This window comes from Musca autumnalis, unplaced genomic scaffold (genome assembly GCF_047663935.1).
Source record: "Musca autumnalis isolate F117 unplaced genomic scaffold, ASM4766393v1 scaffold_1, whole genome shotgun sequence".
Classification (NCBI taxonomy): Eukaryota; Metazoa; Arthropoda; class Insecta; order Diptera; family Muscidae; genus Musca; species Musca autumnalis.
In genome coordinates, this window is record NW_027411644.1 from 295,642,285 (window position 1) to 295,660,710 (window position 18,426).

General features: G+C 35.0%; 1 protein-coding gene across 4 annotated transcripts; it reads left to right on the forward strand.

Annotated features, from left to right (window-relative positions):
• Positions 1–128: 128 nt before the first annotated feature.
• On the forward strand, positions 129–12,684 carry LOC141389726 (uncharacterized). 4 transcript variants are annotated; one of them, XR_012409153.1, is made up of 3 exons: positions 2,485–3,103; positions 3,187–3,736; positions 11,553–12,684. XR_012409153.1 is itself a non-coding variant. In XM_073961654.1 (2 exons), the coding sequence occupies exons 1-2, from the start codon at positions 3,099–3,101 to the stop codon at positions 12,313–12,315; spliced, it is 768 nt and encodes a 255-aa protein (XP_073817755.1). In that variant the 5' UTR covers positions 2,485–3,098; the 3' UTR covers positions 12,316–12,684. The 4 variants fall into 4 exon arrangements, 1 of the variants encoding a protein (XP_073817755.1); XR_012409151.1 differs by having other exon boundaries at positions 129–3,736; XR_012409152.1 differs by having other exon boundaries at positions 3,187–12,684.
• Positions 12,685–18,426: the final 5,742 nt, after the last annotated feature.

The following is an 18,426-nucleotide window of genomic DNA, read 5'->3' on the forward strand; positions in this document are numbered from 1 at the left end:
AATTAAAAGACCAAATAAAAATAATCCACAAGAAGAATCAAGTTTTTCATTTTTTTTTTAAATTACAGTCAAAAAACATCGGAAGTTTACTTTTGTGCCACCTGTTATATGTATCTACGTTTGTGAGTTGATTTACAAAGATTAGGCTCCCTACTTTTGGAAATAAATAGCATTTTCTTAGGTGAGAAAAGTATTGATAGTTTCCATCGTACATTTTTAGGGGTTTGTGGGATCTAGTCTAGACATAATAAAATTATATCATTGCACGAAAGACCTCGAAGACTACTAAAAACTTTAGTGCGAGAGGTGTATATTGGGACATATTGGCGCTTATATCTCAGGAGGTATTGTATTCACCTAAAATTTTCGACACGAAACGATCTAATTTTAGGGGTCATTTAATGGTTATTTTAGTTGGAAATCGCAGGATTTTTTAGAACTTTTGGTTCATTTATGTTAGGAATCATGGACTTGCCCACGAACAAAATTATACCATTGCAATCAGACGCACAAGGACTATGTAATAATTAAAACAATCCTTGAACAACCCTTAATCTGTATATATGTGAAAATTTTGAACTTTTGTGGTGAGGGCAGTACCGGAAAGAGTTATCCGATATAGTACATCTTCGAACTTGATTTAAGTTTGAGAGAAATATTAATGTCAATGACAGCCACTCCTTCCGATAGATATCGGACCCATCAGTCATATAAGTTGGTTAACGTAGGATTTTTTGAGAGTTTTTTTCATGAAGCATGGACTTGCCCACGAAAAGCTGTAATCAAAAAAGTTCAAAACTATCTTCGAACAGCCCTTAAACTGTACCTAATATACATTCCTGGAACTTGAAAAATAACGAAGTACAAGGTTTCGCCTAAATCGGGTACTAAAATCGTAAATTACACTGTGCAACATTTTTAAGGTGATATTGTGCAAACAATTCGAACTGAGGATTTTTTGAAAGTACAGACCCAAACGACAAGAAACCCTAGTTGTGTTTTGTTGTGTCAGATCCAGCTCGGATTTTATGGCCCCATTTAAACATGGTTAAATATTGAGTTTTTAAAGAAATTCGGGGCTATATCTCTGAAACCAATGCGAATCTTCTTCTGACCTCGGAAGCAAGTTTGTAGATAAGGACAAGAATACAATATTTGGAGAAATAATGAACTCGAAAAACTACATTTATTGCCTCAAATTTCAAAATATATGCAAAAATACCACAATTTTTATACATTTCGCACCGTATCTCCAAAACCGTTAGTTTTTTCTGAATATTTTCTTTTGGAAAAATATTCCCTGGAATGTAATACACAACTCTTCAGAATATGTCATTGTTGTAAAATGCCTCTATTCCGTTGTTTTCAGTACATTTCTCAACGACGATTTAATAAAAATGTCAATAATGTAGTGAAATCCGAAATGCGAGAATTATCTGTTGGTGTGAACTGTGTTTAAAATACGTGTTGTAAAAGATATGATGCTAAATACCGCTGAAACAACATGAAGTAAGCATTTTAGAGTTTCAGAATATTCTAAAGAATTGTTGACAACTTTATTTGGAAGATTTTTGCAAAAGGTTACTTGGTTCCACTCCCAATAGTTTAGCCGATACAGACCAGAATTTCAACAATTATGTAAAATTTTCTATATTTTATAGATTTTGATGCCCTAGATGGAGTTTTTCTTATGTGGTTTCTTCAATAGATAAGTTTTAGTAGTTTAGGGCTACAATATTGCTAAAGACAGCAAGGCCAAATTCCTATTCGTTTCTGAGATAAAGGCCAGATAAATGCAAAAAAGTGTAGATTTAGCCCGCATTAGATGAGGCCATAAAATCCGAACTGGATCTGACAGGACAAAACCCAACTAGGGTTTTTGTAGTCTAAATATGTACTTTCAAAAAATCCATACTAGAAGTTGTTTGCATTTTCAGTGTTGCATAGTGTTATTGTGCTCATCAGTGATTTTAGTTTGTGCCAGTAGTATTTCAGAGCTTTTAGGCCATTACCTCAGGAATTATGGACTTGTCCCTACAAAAAGACCATAAAACGGTCCGAGAAATGTAAATAACCTATTCTTTTGCGAAAAAAATTGTAAATTTTGTGTGGGAGATCCAAATTCGAATCTATTCTATGTCTAGAAGAAATATTCCAATGTGCAAAGTATGGACCAAAGCGGTTACTCTCTTTGTGAGTGAGTTATGTTGAGCACTAGCCATTGTAATTGGTGGCCCTACGATTTTTCATCTTTAGGGTAATTATGTCAGGAAGTGTGAATTTGCCCCCAAAAAAATTATATTTTCATAGGGTAAGTGTACCAATAGTCGGTACTTTAAGGATTTGTCCAACTTCAATCATTCACTATTCCGAGTAAATTTTTCTAATTGCTATGAACTAAAGTTTATTTGCTTCGAAATTTTGTTTACTTTTCGATGAAATAAAATTTTGAATTATTTCTTATTGGACAAATTTGAATGATTTGCCATAATATTTTGAATTTTAAACTTTATACCTTGAATTGTCTATGAATTGTAACTTATATTAATAGATTAAGTATATTGAAGTATCACTGTAGCTTTAAGTATATGAATTGTTATATTAGTACTTAAGCTTATTGTGAATTTGTATTAAGTAGTGAGTACTCTCGTCAACTACATATTTCTAGTACTAAAAACTTAACGAATTAACACAAGCTAAGGTTCATAGAATTTAAAAGCCACCATAGAACTTCACTTGTAAATCAATATCCAAAGGGTGAGCATCAAATCTCTTTCTCTCTTCTCTATCTCTTCTCTTTTTATATTTAAATAAACAGAAGCTACGTTTTATAACGTTTTTGGAAATTTCCCTTCTTTTTATTTCATGGTCATCATCTATCATCATCATCTGCACAATATTATTTCTCTTTGGGAGAGAAATAATATTGCACAAAATTCGTAACATTAGATACAGTCCACTTTAAAGGTCGGATTCCTGTTGGTTGCCGTTTTCCTTACATATTGATTTGGAATCCCCCTCTCCACTCATTTTTATTCATGGTCCTCCGTAACCGTTCACAAAGAAGCAGTGATCTTTTGTTATAAACAGCAACAACTATGAGGTAACTTCATCATACTTCTCGTACATACATTTATTCCTGCGGTTCGGTAAGTGATACAACTTTTTTATTATTCTCCCCATAAGTGAAGTGATAGCCAAGCACAAAACATAGTGAAAAAAAATCAGTGAAAAAAAAAATATACATATATATGTACATACATCCCAAACGAGCGAAAATCAATAACTCATAAAATTAACGAAAAGAATTGCAATATTTTACAAGAATATATATGTACATACATACATACCTGCATGTTCAAGTGACTTGTGTTTGGCTAAGCATAAAAAAATAACATATTAAACTAACAACAACAAGGCATACATCAGAAAAAATATTACAGTGAGTGCAAAAAGAAAGTGTCAAACGTAGAAAATTAAAGCTGCAAATTGGTGGAAGTTGTGTAACAGTGTTTGTGTGTGAGTGGGAAAAAATCTGTCCGTCCGCATAAAAGTGACGTAATATAAAGAATATATATCGTGCCATTATTGTCTGTCTGCAAAGTAGCGGTGCCTATGTACAAAAGAGGTCAGTGAACCCGACATTTAAAATAAGTGCAAAAGAAGAGGAAGAAGAAGAACGGCGTTCCAAAAGTACATGAAGAAGAAAGTGGGAAATCGAATACTGCAATAAATAGTAAATCTATTCACATTTATTTACACGATACATAGATGCACATAAATAAATACACATATTTTACACAATATATGCGAAACAACACACACATACACACACGTACACACATAAAATTCTAAATTTTTTTAACAATTTCCATTTTCCATTTAAAAATAAAACGTTATTTGCACCCAATAATTACACTCATTTCACATTAAATCACCTTATACATTCTTTTCGAACTCACTGTAGTAATACAACATATACGGTCTTTTGACGCTCACTATACAACATAACAAAAAGAAAATATAAAACGAAAGGAAGATAACAAGAAATATCAACAACAAAATTCATCATTACCCATCAAACACACAGCATATACCCATCATATATACACACAAGCATACATATCTACATTAATAGCGGCAAACAGCTAAAGCAATAGCTGGATATTCTAACTACGTTGAGAGGCGCCAATCCAGCGCTGTAGTTAGAATAGAGAAACACAAAAAATAAGAGAAAACTAATTTCTCGTTGAATAAGGGGAAATAACCCACACAACCAAAATTAAAATTTTTAAAACATTTCATGATTTTTTCAACGCATATATTTTAACTAATAATACTCAACTAACCCGCATGTGTAGTATAGTACATACATTCATATATACATAAATATTTTTGATTCTTATCTGGGTTGCCATAAAATACAAAAAACATCTCGTTTTTTGTGGTAAGTGAAAACAAATATTTTCAAACATTTAAAAATTTATGTCTGTGCGAAAAAGTGGTTAGTAAATTCGTTGGCGAATTTACTACCCTTTTTTGATAAATTCTTGCGAAAATTACGACATTTTGGTCGAATTTTTAAATATTGTAACTTTTTTATGGGATTTTGATCCGAAAATTTTTTCTACAATTCCGATTACACGAATTGAGCAAGCTATTTGTTATCAAGCTTTAACCCATAGCTTATAACATTAGAGTTGCCAGTTGTTCTGTTCACTCATTTTTGGTCGAATTAATTAAAAATTTTTGGTCGAACTTTTTTATTGAATTTTTGATTCAGCTCCACGTCAAACATTTATTATAAGTGGAAAGCAACAAATCGTACTACGTGCGATAGAGTTGCCACTGTTCTTTATCATCCCAATTTGTTCTACTATTTTTTTGGTCGGCTTACTTTATTGACTTTTTGAGTCAAAACATTTTCAAATCCAAAATTTTCGGGAAAATTTATTAAGATTTGAGAAACTCACTCATAATATTTGGGAAAAGTTGCCAGTTTTATCTGAACTTATTTTGGTCGATTTTGAATATTTGGTCATTTGATTATTTTTGGTCAAATTTTTTTTAATAAGGCTCTAGTTGGCGGGAAATTTTATTACAATCTGATTGTGTTACCCCGAAAAGAGTTGCCAATTCGTCGGATTGTCTCAATTTGGACGTTTAACTAGTTTCTCGAATTTGGTCATTTTTTTAAATAATTATTTTCTGTTGATAATCTGAATGATCCCTTCATCATTCTGATATTTTTTGTTAAATTTTGGTAAAGTTGTTCAGAATTGTCAGAGTTTAAAAAGTTATTTGAACATTTTTGGAAATTGTGCCTTTGACTATTTTTTGGTCGAATTTTTTGGTATTAATAATTCACTAATTTCTATAGCAATCGCCATTGTTTTTTTCTAATTTTTGAGCTGATATACCCAAGCAAGTCGCACATTGCAAAAATTGGTCGAATTTGTTATTTTTCGGTTTTGACTCATTTTTAATTTGGTCGTGTATATGCATATTTGAAGCAAGTTTTCCGCATTTTTCTTCAATAGATTGGTTTTCCTGCAACTTAGAATTCATTTATTGTGCAAAATTTCGCTTCAAGTTCACAAAAATAACAATTTGGTCGATTTAGCTATTTGGTCGGATTTACAATTTTTCCATTAAATACAAAGTTGCTCGGATTTTTAATTTGGGAGAATATTTTTTGAGTATTTAAAGTCGTCTTATTAGAAGTTTAGCTAATTTCAACAAAGTTGCTTTGGATAATTGTCCCCGCTCTTTTCATTCTTAAAGGTTATATAGTCACCCTTTAAAACTATTGCTTTGGTTTCGTAGTCACCCCTTAAAACTACTACTCTTTCTATTAGCAACTCCCCCTTTTCTTTTGTTCGAAAAAAGCTTAATTTGTTGATTTTAGCACTCTATTCAAAATGAGTTTAAACGCTTCTACATCCGAAGGCTCAAATAGCCAAATTTCAGACGGCGCTCGCCCTTCAGTCAGTTCCGCACACACATGTCCAGAGCAAAGTAAGTTCTTGTTTGAATGTGACCTTCTGCTCAATTTTTGTACTCAATTCGAGGCTAGTGACATTACTGATCAAACTGATACCGTTTTAGAGGTTAAATTGGAGGATTTAGAAAAACGATGGCAACGTGTTCAAAATGCCTATGAGAATTTAATACTTTCCCCAAAAGCGGCTGGTATCAAAGATTTCAAAGAGAATGCTATGGTAAATTTAAATGCAACCACCGAGGCCTACTATACTGCTAGATCACAGATTTTAGATATACTTAGGATATCAGGTGCAAATAATGTAAAAGCAAGGCAGAGTATTGTCCCTCCTCATTTTTCGCAAGCTATAAATCAAGCCCCCGTTACAAAGTCAAGCGTCTGTATCAAAGTGCCACCTTGCGATACTGAGGTATTTAAAGGAGGGTACGAAGAATGGCCGTCTTTCCGTGATATGTTCACGGCGGTCTACGCGGATCATCCCGAATTGTCTCAGGCTCAAAAACTGTATCATCTTAGGAATAAAACCAGAGGTCCTGCCGGTGCGATAGTCAAAAGATATCCGTTGTGTGACGATAATTTCAAATTGGCATGGGATGCTCTGAAGGCTAGGTATGAAAATAGGCGTGTTTTGGTCGACAATCAGCTTAAAATCCTATTTAATATCCCAGTTGCCACAAATGAAAGTAGCGAATCACTTCAGAAAATACATTCTACCGTTTCCGATTGCCTCAGTACTTTGAAAACTCTCAATGTTAATGTTGAAAGTTGGGACCCCATATTGATTCACCTTATTTCTACAAAATTGCCAGACGAAACCCTATCTCATTGGGAGCAATCTCTGAAGTCCCACAGAGAGTTGCCAACTTGGGCTCAATTAGATGAGTTCCTTGTAAATCGATTTGAAGTAGTTGAGAGAATTTCTAGCATTCGTACCACCAAACAAAATAACTCTGCCCCTTCTCAGAATTGTAATAGATTCCAAAATCAGCCGTCTCAGAATAGATCAATCACGTTATGTCCACTTTGTAATGGGAATCACGCAATAAGAGAATGTCAAGAGTTTCGACAACTTACCTCCCATCAGCGTTTAAGTTTTGTATTCAAAAATAAACTTTGCTCGAATTGTCTTTCCCCGTCTCACATCAAAATCAACTGCAAAAGTATCAATACTTGCATTATTTGCCACAAATCACATCACAGTCTTCTGCACGTCAACGATTCTTCTTCTCACGAAGATGGTACTGAAAATAAGTACAATCCCAATAAATCGTCTTCTAAATTCTCCACAAAACAAAATTACTCGTCTCCTCAAGAAAAGCCATCAACGTCAAATAAAAAAGGCTCCAATGTTCAAGCTAATTTCTCTGCCAATAATGACATGATTCTCCTAAGAACGGCTCTAGTGCAAATTGAACATCTTGGAGAACTGTTCACTGTGCGAGCGTTAATTGACTCTGGGTCTCAAAGAACATTTTTATCTGAAAAAATCAGAAATCTTCTCAAAATTCCCACCATTCGAAGCCATTTTGAAATTTCTGGAGTTGGAGGTCAACAACAAGTTTCTGATAAAGAGTGTGAGTTGACTATTGTTTCTAAAAAGTGTGATGTTCGATTCTCTATATCTGCAATAATACTTCCCAAGGTAACAAAACCAGTGCCAACTGTATCTTTCGAAATTGCAAACCCATCTGATCTTGAAGATCTAGATTTGGCAGATCCACACTTCAATAAGTCCTCACAAATAGACCTCATACTTGGTAATGACGCCGACAGATTTATAAATCTTGAAGGCATAAAGAAGAATATTTGTGGCAATACTTCCGCGTACAAAACTATATTCGGTTGGGTTTTAAGTGGGCCCATTAAAACCGAAAGTGTAAATCTCTTCTCCACCACAATCATTGAGAAAAATGAACCTCAATTAAGTGAGTTGTTAAGGAAGTTTTGGGAACTAGAGGAAGTTCCAAATGTGCCAAAAGTCTCCACAGCAGACCAGTTCTGTGAAAATTTTTATAATAAAACCACTTCTCGTTCACCTGATGGACGTTACATTGTTCGGCTGCCTTTTAAGAAGGAATTTGCTGACACAATTTATCTCGGCTCGTCTCGTCTCATTGCATTGGCACAATATACTCGAATGGAAAAAACTTTGTCTAATGATCTTGACTTACGTACCGAATATAACTCGGTTTTAAACGAATATGTCACATTAGATCATTTAGAAGAAACCTCATATCGAGAAGTCTGTATTGATAACAAATACAACTCCTATTATCTTCCTCATCACGCTGTTGTTCGCCCCGAACACAAATCAACAAAAGTACGAATTGTTTTTAATGCATCTCGCAAAACAAAGTCCGGTTATTCTTTAAATGATGTTCTCCATACCGGCCCCACTCTCCAAACAGATTTAACGTCTGTCATTTTGAATTGGAGAAAGTACCCTTATGTCTTCAGTGGAGACATCCAAAAAATGTACAGACAAATACTAGTACATCCTCATGATAGACCCTATCAGCGCATTTTATTCCGTCAAGGTGACGAAGGCCACATAAAAGATTATCAACTTAAGACTGTAACGTTTGGTGTTAATTGTGCGCCGTTTTTGGCGATCCGCACACTTTTGCAATTGGCAAAAGACTCCGAAGACAAATACCCTGATGTGGCAAAAATTTTAAGGCAAGAAACCTATGTCGACGATATTCTATCGGGCAGTTTTTCAATTGAAGAAGCTATTCAAAAGCAACAAGATCTAATTGACGTTCTTAAAAGTGCTGGTTTTCCTCTGAAAAAACTTACCGCTAATGACCCAAAGATTCTCTCTAATATTGAAACGGAAGATTTATATGATTGCGATTTTCTCCGCTTACAGGAATCAAGTTCGACCAAAACTTTAGGTATGAAATGGAATGCTTTCTCAGATCAGTTTTCATATTCCCTTGGCTCACTGTCCACAAATTCCTCTATGACTAAACGTATGGTTCTCTCAGCTGTTGCACAATTGTTCGATCCCGCAGGGTGGATAGCACCAATTATTATTAGATCAAAGGTTTTAATGCAGCAGTTATGGTTAGAAGGTATTGACTGGGACGAAAACTTAAGTCCAGATTCTCAATCAAAATGGAACACGCTCGTCTCTGATTTCCAAAACATATCGTCAATTACGATTCCTAGGTGGATTCAGTATTATCCAACTGATTCTGTGGAAATCCATGGGTTTTCTGATGCGTCCCAAGCTGCATATTGCGCATGTGTCTATATCAGATGTCAAAACGAAAAGTCAGTTGTGTTCTCCAATTTGCTAGTTGCAAAAAGCAAGGTTGCTCCTCTTCAACCTGTTTGTTTACCAAGACTTGAGCTCAGTGGAGCAGTCCTCCTCGCAAAACTGATTAATTATGTTACCTCCACTTTCGAGTTTAACTGCACTAATATAACCCTATGGACAGACTCAACAATAGTTTTAGGTTGGCTGTCCAAACCCCCTTGGTCATGGGAAACATTTGTCGCTAACCGCACGGCTCAAATATTGGAATTAGTTCCAAATGGGGTTTGGCGTCATGTACCCACGCATGACAATCCTGCCGACCTTGGCACAAGAGGCTGTAGACCTCAAGATTTAACAACCAACTCTTTATGGTTTACTGGTCCCAAATGGCTCACAAATCCCCCTTCTGAATGGCCCAAGAAAAATCCAATAGCTATCCCAGATATGGGAAAACGTACAAACGTACAAGCTATGGTAGCCGTTGAAGAAGAAGATATCGATTTTTTGAAACCATTTTCAACTTATCATAGAGCTCTGAGAGTATTCTCATATGTATATCGGTTCTACAACAATTGTTTAAGCAGGAGTAGAAATTCCCCCAAAAATATTTCCCCGCAGTTTTCACACTCTGAAACTTTTTCGGCCAAATATGGACTGATATATTTTTATCAGCGCAAATTTTATGAGCAAGAATGTAAGGATTTGGAAGACGGCAAAGATATTTCACTCAAAAGCCCTTTAAAATCGCTTAATCCGTTTTTAGATCACAACAATATTTTGCGTGTTAATGGTAGATTGGCCAAGTCAGATCTTCCCTATAATGAACGACATCCCATGATAGTTTCTGGAAATTCTCGTTTCTCTCGGTTGTATTTATTACATTTACACTTATGTCTTGCTCATGCAGAGTGTAATCAAATGTGCAGGATGGTCCAAACCGAATTTTATATATCTCGTCTCAAACCTAGAGTGAAAAGCATCATTCATAAGTGCAAAACATGCATAATTTTCAAAAAGAGACCTTGTACCCAGATTATGGCCCCATTACCTCCAGAAAGATGCGCTTTGACTCCCCCTTTTCATATAACTGGTATTGATTTTGCAGGCCCCTTTGAAATTAAGAGTTCCACTTTGAGAAATGCTCCCATTCTAAAAGGTTACGTTTGCTTATTTGTGTGTTTTGCAACCAAAGCTATCCATTTAGAGTCATGCACTGAACTCTCCTCTGTGGCTTTCGAGGCGTCCTTTGCTCGATTCGTTGGGAGGCGAGGACTACCCTTTCGGATAGTATCTGATAATGGGAAGAATTTCATTGGTGCTAGCAGAAAATTGCTTAGAGAATTTTCGCATTTTATTAAAGCTGTTCCCAGTGAGATTGCTGGCAAATATTCTACTCACGGGTTTGAATGGCGTTTTATTCCACCACATGCACCTCATATGGGTGGCTTGTGGGAATCAGCTGTAAAAAGCTTTAAGCACCATTTTAAACGGATAGCAGGAGCACACAGATTTACGTTTGAACAATTTTCGACCGTTTTAGCTCGTATCGAAGGTGTTCTCAATTCTCGCCCCATTTCTGCTGTCTCTGAAGATCCTTCTGACATTACCGCCTTAACTCCAGGACATTTTCTTAGAGGTTCCCCAATTATGGCTCTACCCGAACCAATCTCTGAAAATCTATCTCTTGTAAATAGGTGGATTAAACTAAAAGCTATTCATCAGCAATTCGCAAGAAGATGGAAAGAGGATTACTTAAAATCTCTACATAAACGCTACAAATGGAAAAACTCCACTCCCAATTTAAAACCAGACGATCTAGTTGTCGTAATGGACGATTTACTACCACCGAGCGAATGGCGGTTAGGTAGAATCGTAACAACACATTCTGGTAGTGATAGTCACGTGAGAGTGGCTGACATTAAAACAGCTTCTGGTATAATTAAAAGACCAATTGTCAAACTTTGCTACTTACCTCTTCTCGATTCAGATGCGTAATGTTATAGTGCTCATATCATATACTACCCTTCTCATCTCTACTCAAACTCGTCTCATTCGATACTCCAACTCATCTCATTCTCTACTCAAGTTGTCTCATTCTCTAACTCTTCTCACTTGCTACTCTAAAATACTCTTCTCAAGCTCGTCTCATTCGTTACTTTGAAGAACGTGTAATATATGCGCTCAATGAATTATCTCGTCTTATACTCGTTTACTACACATGCACATTATCATTTCCATTTCCACCATGCCATTACACTTTACTAACAATGTTTTACATTGTAGGTCTCGTCGCAACTCTAGCACTCGGGAACTGTACCAGTGTGTCATATGTGATAGAAGCCATGCCTTGCGCTTCTGTCCAGAGTTCGTTCTGATGCGAGTGGAAGATCGAAGGAAGATAGTCCGAGACAATGATTATTGTATGAACTGCCTTGCCCGAAGCCATCAGGTACGAAGATGCCACTCTAAAGTTGTTTGCAAGAAGTGTGGCAGCCAGCACCACTCCATGCTGCACCCGGAGTCCGCAACCACCGCTTTAGTCCGACACGAAGATTCTGATGAGGTAGTCAGGTCGACTGTGCATGAACGGCTATCCTCCCCCAATCGTCAAAGCTCATCCAATAGACGCTCCAAACGAAGAAGGCACCATAAGCCTAACAAAACAGCTAGAGGGCAGAAGCGCCCCTCACAACAAAGCCAACCAAAACATCGACAACCACCAAACCAACATCACCAAGCACAACACCATCAGCCGAAACAACACAAGCAGCAACGACAACACCAACGAACCAATCGCTACTCAAACAACCGCCAACAAGGGTACCGCCAGCCGAACCGACGCCATCAAAATCACCCCTACACCCGCAACAATAGCCAAAACCATCACCAAACTTATCGCCAGCGTCCATCTCCAAATACACTCCACACCAGCGTACTCATGCCTGACCAACTGGTGCTCTCCCAAGCCATCAAATCGCTTGCTGAAGTCATGTGCGTTTCATCCTCAGTTGCACAAGTGCAAGGCCGGCGCCATGGACAAATTTGAATGATTTGCCATAATATTTTGAATTTTAAACTTTATACCTTGAATTGTCTATGAATTGTAACTTATATTAATAGATTAAGTATATTGAAGTATCACTGTAGCTTTAAGTATATGAATTGTTATATTAGTACTTAAGCTTATTGTGAATTTGTATTAAGTAGTGAGTACTCTCGTCAACTACATATTTCTAGTACTAAAAACTTAACGAATTAACACAAGCTAAGGTTCATAGAATTTAAAAGCCACCATAGAACTTCACTTGTAAATCAATATCCAAAGGGTGAGCATCAAATCTCTTTCTCTCTTCTCTATCTCTTCTCTTTTTATATTTAAATAAACAGAAGCTACGTTTTATAACGTTTTTGGAAATTTCCCTTCTTTTTATTTCATGGTCATCATCTATCATCATCATCTGCACAATATTATTTCTCTTTGGGAGAGAAATAATATTGCACAAAATTCGTAACATTAGATACAGTCCACTTTAAAGGTCGGATTCCTGTTGGTTGCCGTTTTCCTTACATATTGATTTGGAATCCCCCTCTCCACTCATTTTTATTCACTTATAAAAGATGAGAAAAATGCGAATTTAGTGAAATAGTACTTTTTTGCTAGTAGTCGGCACCATTTCCCAATAGTCGGCATAAAATGTTCCAGTAGTCGGCATATCGTATTTTAGTAAAAAATTGTTATAAGTTGATAATTTCTTTTATTCTAAACAACAAAAAAACACTTTTACACAAATACGTCTTATTTTATTTTAATCCATATTGCTTTTAAATATTAAATAATTTTAAGATTTTGTTAACATTTGGAAATCAGTAAAATGTTCTTTTTGAGGTGTTTAGAACATAAACATAATTATTTGAAAGGCAACAGTTTTTTTGCATTTTTTGTTCACATTTCATTTAATTTTGCATAAAAAAGTAAGAAAATTTAAAAATGTTGCTTAAATAAATTAGTTATTATCTATAGTCGGTAACTGTAACCTAATTGTCTGTATGCCACAAACGGACGCACTTCAATCTAGGCCTAAAATGGGCAAAAATCGCATAAATACTCATTTTTATTGAAGTTATTTTAATTAATTAGACTTTAAAGTATTTATTTAAAATATTTTTACAATTTCGAGGTAAAAATAATTGACAACGCTCAATTTTTTCAACCCTTGCCGACTTCTGGCAAACTTTACATTTCTTGTCCCTAAAGTCGGCATCAGCTAAAATGGCAGAATTAAAACAATTTTTTGATAATATCTTTTTCTAATGTGTTCTTTTAAATATTATCTATCATCACAACAAACTTTTATTGAAAATATGCTCATTTTAATACAATTACAGACATTATTTGTTGACGTCCCCACTAATTTCTTCTTAAGAGACATGCATTTTCGGTTGTGGTGAAAAACTCTCAATAACAAAAAGTTAAATTCCGATATAATAAATGGTCTTAGTTCAATGAAATTTTACCCAAACTAGCTGACAGTATTGTTGAAGCTTCTCTATTATTATTTCCACATTTTGCTGCAGTAATTTTGAGTTATTTGAGTTCAAATAAGAAATATGCCGACTACTGGTACATGCCGGAGTTAGGAGCATTTACCCTATTAAAATTATATTTCAGGACTACATGCTGTAAAAAATTCAAGACAATCCGAGACATGTCATTGAACTGCTCTTTTTGCGAAATGTTTTGGTTACCTGGGTGGGAGGTAATATAGTAGAGAGTGAACCGATATAGTCCATGTTCGAATCTAATTAATGTCTGGAAAAAATATACCGATTTGCAGTATTTGGATCAAATCGGGAGCACCCTTCAGAGTTATGGTGCGCATTATTTTAGCAACAAATTTTGTGGGGGATATACCCGAAGAAATATGTATACCTATCACCGAAGAGTCCTTCAATAACACTTAAGCGTAAATCTTGAAGTTGGTCTATATAGACCTTCTTATAATTTGATGTACGTTTGAAAGATATGTTACAATGTGCAACATTTTGGCTAAATCCTATACAATTCGTAAGTTATCGTGCTGTTCAGTTGTTGTCGGCAGGGTTTTTTGGGTCATGTCAGAAAGTGTTGACCTGACCCTGAGAAAATTGTTTCGTAGTAATAGAGGCAACGAGGACAACCTGCTGAAAAAATCCGATCCGACACATGTTCTTAATGCGCACTCTTCCATTTTTTTTTTAATTTGTTGAGGGTGGTGGAAAAAAAAGGTTGTTTTAGGACGACATACCGGAAAGAGTGGACAAATGGAATGGCACGTCTTTGAACTTGATCTTAGTTTCGACAAAATGGTGAAAAGTTTGAAGCAAATCGATTGATACATTCGAGAGTTATACAGGTACATATGTTATGGAAATCGATTTCGATCGCAAAACGAGTCAAAAACGACTGTAGGTGTGATCCATGTACTTTTTCCGATTTCGAATTGTTTTCGATATCGGTTTCATATTCCATTGTGTTCTATGGAAAACTTGATCAAAACAACGTGTGATACAATCCGTTTATTACGTAATCGTTTATTTTTCTCGTTTTGAAGGCGATCATATTTTTGTGGTCGATTTATAAACGATGTAAGTCCCGGGCCACACTAGAGTGATTTCAATGAAATAATTTGATGAAATTAGGCGTTCTTAGCTCGAGTTCCCCACTACAAAATCATAAAATTAATTTAGTATGGAACTCGATCTAAGAACGCATAATTTCATGAAATTATTTCACTGAAATCGCTCTAGTGTGGACCGGGACTAATGAATTTTAAGATTTTTTTTTAGGAAAAAAGCTTGAAATTTACACACGGATATAGATTAGATAAATTTACATTTATTTTCCTTATTTTTGGTATATTTTATTACGAAAATATTTGTTATTTCTATAAAAACATAGATATCAAAAAATCTACTTTTAACATGTTTTCTCCAAATTGGTAAACATCCGCTTAATGGCATGTCACAGATTCCGATCGGAATGGTTGCAATTCCGAAATTTCATTTCGATCGTTTTTGTCTTAGCTTCTTTAGATTCCGATCGATTTTGTGAAGTCAAACAATTTAATTATTTATTTTAAATGCGAAATTAAATGTAAATTTGTTAATAAAACAACATTTTAATTATTTCTAAGTGTTTTTAGAGTGTTTTAAAGTGGCAGATTTAAACAAAATAAAAATACAATTCCGTTTGCAAAATCAAAAGTGGTTTCATTCCGAAAAATTCTTCGTTTTTCGTTTTCTGAAGAAGCTAAATACGGAATCAATTCCACTTTCGATCGGAATTCGTTTCTGTGACATGCCTGAATATTTTGTTTTCACTGTTTATAAAGAATTTAGACACTAAACCTCTATATAGGCCAATGTAAATAAGAACACAAAGGCCGACTTCCGTATTGTAAGTTGCTTTGTATTCGTGCATGAAACTAGGGGTTCTTAAATCGATTTCCCCACTACTGCAATTTCATAAAATTACTCTAGTATGGAACTCGATTTAAGAACCCCTAGTTTCATGCACTAATACAATACGGAAGTCAGCCAAATTTATTTTATTTCTTCTTTCAACTGCAGATTAGGGATCACTAGTCTGTTCTTTGTTTGTGGGAATTTAATTAAAGTGAAACATCACATCTAATGCTAGGTTTACATTTACGCAATCCACTCGATTTCAACTGTCCATTCCATTGCTCAAACGTCAAATGAAATCTCATCTGAAATCCATTGGATTTCATTTGACGTTTAAACAATGGAATTGACAGTTGAAATCGAGTGGATTGCGTAAATGTAAACCTAGCATTAGATGTGATGTTTCACTTTAATTAAATTCGTAAATGTAAACCAAGCATAAAAACAATTCACTCGTTTTTGGCAAATCGTTTTCAAATCGATTCGAAATTCATCACATATCTGATAGTGTGCATCATCCAGGCAGGCACCCAGACAATAGGTCTGTACAATAACTTCGCAAGTAAAAAGTACTTGCAAGTTCTCTGTAACTTCTTTCCACTAATTTTACTCTCTCGAAGCTAAAAATTTGCAGAATGTTATCGAACAATTTGCAAAAACTTGCAAGAAGTCAGCTGATTTGACAAACAAGAAGTTTGGCGGATAAGATTTAATTTAACAATCGAAGATTGTTTACGAAAATTGTTTGATTATCCATTGCTACAAAAATAATTCTCTTTCCATATCATAAATGAACGCCTGCCCGTCCACGCAGTGTTCACCCCATGGATGCGCCTCTTTTTGCTGGGATTTGATACCTTATGCTTGGTTTACATTTACGAAATCCACTCGATTTCAACTGTCAATTCCGTTGCGTGTACGTGAAATGAAAACTCATCTGAAATCGATTCGATTTCATTTGACGTTTGAGCAATGGAATTGACAGTTGAAATCGAGTGGATTTCGTAAATGTAAACCAAACATTAGCACCAAAAAGTATTAGTATTAGAAATAAAAGAAATAATCATCACAAACTACAAAATAAGTCGTTTTCCATAATTTATTTAGTTATCTCTTCTCTTCTTTATCTTGTAATTATTTAATAATCAAATGTTTGTTTATGTTTTTGCCAAGAATTGCAAAGTCCGCCAAAAAACATTCGAATTTAAATCAGCTTATCAAACTTGCAAATTCTTACAAGGAAAATTTTGCTTGCAAAAACTTTTAAGTTCTCAGTAACAAAACTCTCCAAAATTCTCTCACAAGTCTCTCCAAATTCGCTCTTTTTTACTTTACAAGTTCGTTATCGAACAGCATTTTGTAAAAGTTTTTACAAATTTGTACAAACTTTTGGGTTATCGTAAAGACCTAATGTTAAAGGATTCCTCGCAAGAAAATTTTTGAAAGCAAGGCTGAATTCAGTATCGTCGGATGCTTTGTAGTTTTTAAACTTCGTCAAAATATTTCAGTTGCACACTTATGCATCTAAATCAATTAGAAATAAAAATGATACATGTTTGCTTTTTACCTGAGTTAAAAATGCGCAATTGTGACGTTTTGAAATACATAGCTTCGCATTTGTTAAGTATTACTTTGCCAAGCAACTGATGATACTGAAGTCAGCACATGATACAATTACAATTAATTGTACCATGAGTCAGCCCAAAAGAAGAATAAGGCATGAATTCGCCTTTCACCATCTTACATTCGCCTTGATATAGCCCAATTATTTCCGAAAGCCTAGCGACATCTATTGGATGATAACAGTGTCGGCAAAATCGTTCATATTGTCATTAATGATGGTATTGCAGTATATATAGTCTTGACACATTTCATAGGTCGATAAAATACTTTTGTCGGCAAATATTCTCGTCTGCCATCAAAGCCCACATCATTACCTACAATTTGTAGGTAGTGATGACTGACTTCATAAACGCAGGGGATGGATCTGTTTGTGAAAAAATATATTCAATCATTAAACATCTAGTAGATATGTAGATGTATCCAATTATTATTCGGGTATGGTCTGAGATACACTTCACCTCTCACTTCACGCCACATCACGGAAACACATACATATGTGTTCATTCACCACAAGTGACACTGCTTTTATGTCTCAATCTGAAAAACATAGTCGATAAAACCGTTTCCCTAAAAACAATTTTTTAGTGATTTTACTTCCAACACGTATGGACATCATTGTCACATATCTGTTTTACCTCTCTTCGATTTTCTTTACTTTAGTGCGGGCAAACTGTCAATGTTCGGCTCAATCGATATTTTCGATAGTTGCTTCATAAAAAAAGGTAAATGTGGCAAAAATGGTAAAAGTTGTAAACTGCTCTCATATAAACTGTATGCTTTACGAAGTACGGTAACACAAAAAGTGGTAACATCTGGAAGACTCTGTAAAGCGACAGAGAACCAATTGGCGGGCATGCTAACCATGAGCCAAAGTGGATATTAGAAACTTCAATGTCATTCACATATTGGCTACACCATCCATTATATTATGGACCAACTGATCTAAAGGAACTGATTATACCTGCAAGAATAGACAATTTTTTACTACGATAACAATTTGTCCTTTATGTTATAGAAAAAAATAGTAAACATTAAGAACTTTGTACCGATGTAATCGATAGTAAACTCGATTGTTTGCCAGCTCTATTGT